This window comes from Atta colombica, unplaced genomic scaffold (assembly GCF_001594045.1).
Source record: "Atta colombica isolate Treedump-2 unplaced genomic scaffold, Acol1.0 scaffold48, whole genome shotgun sequence".
NCBI lineage: Eukaryota > Metazoa > Arthropoda > Insecta > Hymenoptera > Formicidae > Atta > Atta colombica.
This window is the reverse complement of record NW_017259537.1, coordinates 221,399-224,297: the sequence shown is the minus strand read 5'-3', so window position 1 is coordinate 224,297 and position 2,899 is coordinate 221,399. Positions and strand designations below refer to the sequence as shown.

At 36.6% G+C, this 2,899-nt stretch overlaps 1 protein-coding gene across 1 annotated transcript; it reads right to left on the bottom strand.

Annotated features, from left to right (window-relative positions):
- Positions 1-271: 271 nt before the first annotated feature.
- On the bottom strand, positions 272-2,899 carry LOC108691634 (DCN1-like protein 3). Its single transcript, XM_018199479.1, has 4 exons — positions 2,305-2,899; positions 1,662-1,828; positions 1,183-1,490; positions 272-1,028 (listed from the first exon to the last, which is right to left on the bottom strand). The coding sequence occupies exons 2-4, from the start codon at positions 1,744-1,746 to the stop codon at positions 429-431; spliced, it is 993 nt and encodes a 330-aa protein (XP_018054968.1). The 5' UTR covers positions 1,747-1,828; positions 2,305-2,899; the 3' UTR covers positions 272-428.

Here is a 2,899-nt window from a genome sequence, read left to right as displayed (position 1 = left end):
TAGCACATTAAAATATGGAGATTTCTCACAAATTATTTAATCACACACACACACACACACACACACACACACACACACACACACACACACACACACACACACACACACACACACACACACATATAGACACACGCGCGCGCGTGTATCTATATGCACACAAATTATACACGCAATTAAATATTACACAAAATCAGTTATATTTACATTAGGAAGTAGAATACCGAGTACAAATAAAATGACGCAATAACAAATAGATCTAAAAAAAGGCTGACAATAATAACTAGGAATATCGCTTCCTCGATCATAGTGATAAGAATAAAATGTTGATCGCAGGATAATGTTCAATCTGTTCAAATGAACCTGTTGAAATATTAGATTTAAGATAATACCTTTCACTTCTCACTGTCATTTTTTTAAGAACAAGAACATTAAGCTTTATCAATAGAAGTATCTTTCATAATGTCATCCTTAGTGATATTTTGGTTCATTTGGTCGTTTTCGTACTCTACAAAGTCATCAAATAAGCTTGGCCACGCTTCTGCATCATCATAAGCACCAAGATCGTCTCCGATGCTCTCGGCAAAGTTTAGAAACATATTCCAAGTGTCTCTAGGTATTCCCCGGATATGATGACATTCTAGAAAGTTTAGCCATCGCGATAAGAGTGGAGGTTCACGTATCGTAAAGACGAGTCTCCAAAGATCGATCGCCATATCAACTGGTAAGATTCTTTGACCAGACATTACGTCGAGGCCAAATCGGAATGTGAATCGATAGAGATCCTTGAACAAATCACTATTGATCGTTAATTCTTGAATGATCTCAGGCAATCGTGCCTGTACACCACGTATACTGTCGACTTTCATCGTTTTTAATCCTGTGACAAACTCCTGGCGCGTAAATTGGCACATTTGCTGTGCATTCAACTTCCATGCAAGCACAAGTACTTTAAATTCATCGGGTGATAATTGTAAATCATTACAGAGTCTTTCTATACCATCAGCTAATATTACATCTTCATGAGGATCCTTAAAAGGAAACATATAACATATATTAATCATAGTATTTGTATAATTCTTTATAATCTTAAATTATTAAATTATTAAATGTTTTTGTGCATTATAATACATGATCTTGCAACGTTCTTTCTGTTTACATAAAAATATATTTTACGTGTCATACCTTGTATTGATCAAAAAGAACATTTAGTTTGCTCTCTGAAGGTTCCCTTTGCTGCCTAGTTTCAATACTTAAATTAAGACCCGATGATGTATTGGATCGTCCTAATGGCTGTAATCGCGCATAGAATCCTCGCGATAAACGCAAATTACTTTGTACATTAGGTACAGATCCACAATTATCTGAACCTACATTATTAAATGTAGGTAGCATACTTGTGGATTTTCTGTTCCCATTTACATGTGTTTCAGGCACAAAAGAACTGGATTGTTGACAAGAATTTGGAAACAAACCTCTGAGTTCCATTGTATCTATAAAAGGTAATTAAAAAATTGTGAATTATTTTATGTGAATTATTTTAGCGGTGAAAGGAGCGGAACTGAATAAGTTAAGATTAAATAATTTTTTGCATGTATATACTTTGCACTAAAAAGAATCTAAAAATGTAATATATGAAAGAAGAAAAAATCGATTGTATCTACCGTCTTTGTGCTCCAATACAATCGTGTGATCAGTACTGGTCGATGGTGGAAGTGGCACCTTGAAGCACGAAAAACAGTTTCCCATTGATGCTGACCGTACTTGTCATCAAAGATAATTATGCCATGCATCAGTAATTCAGTCTTACATTGGCAGTCTTGATGGAAAACTGAAAAATGATATCTTTGTCCCTTATGGCTTGTATTAAATGTAATATTTCTATTTGTCTCCATTAAGTACAAATATTCAAGTGATTCAAGCCATGAGGTTTGTGATGCTTTCAGCAAGAGACAGTGATCATTTAGCATTGGCATAGAACAATGATTCTGTGTCTCTCTTGCTGGAAAGTATCATTGATATATAGATAATATGTAAAGACTCATTATGATGTTAAGGAAAGAGAGTAAGAATATCAAATTATTAACTACAAGAGACACAAAAATTGCCTCGTGGTTAGCTCTTGCAATCTTTGAGATACCTTATCAACATAAAAATAGGTAGATATTTGAAAAGTTTATAGAAAAAAACAAACAAGGATTTACAACGTTGACAAGTTCTGCAAGCTCCACTTGTACGAATAAGATTGACAATCTAGGAGAGATGGAGAAAAGAAGATATAAAAATAGGTAGATGACTAGATGATACCTTATTGTTACATATCTGTGTTATAGTTTCTCGGTCTTCGCTTGAGACTTGTCGTGAGATAATACGGCGTGTCGTATTCATAGATCTTTCGAGTAGTGAAGAAAGTAGAGGAATGCTTCCAGCATCGGAGTCGTGCGTTTTTCCTAGCGTAAAATATGTTGTTCTAACGACGGATCAACGACGAAAGAACGTCGCGTTATTCCTCATGTCCCCTATTTTTTACAAGGCATATTTCCTAATCGAAGAAACGAGCGCCCGGCGGAATGGAATTCCACAATCTGGTAGCTGAGCCTGCGTCATTTGCGACGATATCGTAACCCGGTGAGACTGTGCAACAACGGCGATCTCATTCTAAGTGTGCGAGACGCTCATTCGTGATCGAGCTGACAATCACAACCAACAGCAGTCAATCAACACCGACCGATATGATGTTGCGATGTATTCACTCACGCTTCACCATCAAGCATCAAGCAACGTCTCGAGTGAAAAGTGAAAACACCGCGACCAGCTGACCACAATTGACTGCGACCAAAACGAAGACTCTCAGTTGTCAGAATGCTCAGAACTCAGACCTCAAGATCTAATCTGCATTTCC

Bases quoted from the DNA above. Each gene is read 5' to 3' on its own strand.
- LOC108691634 (XM_018199479.1), bottom strand. From the start codon at position 1,746: ATGGGAAACTGTTTTTCGTGCTTCAAGGTGCCACTTCCACCATCGACC. The intron at 1,491-1,661 runs GTAGATACAATC...TACCTTTTATAG, and splicing joins TGTATTGGAGCACAAAGACG to ATACAATGGAACTCAGAGGT. The intron at 1,029-1,182 runs GTATGACACGTA...TTTCCTTTTAAG, and splicing joins TTCTTTTTGATCAATACAAG to GATCCTCATGAAGATGTAAT.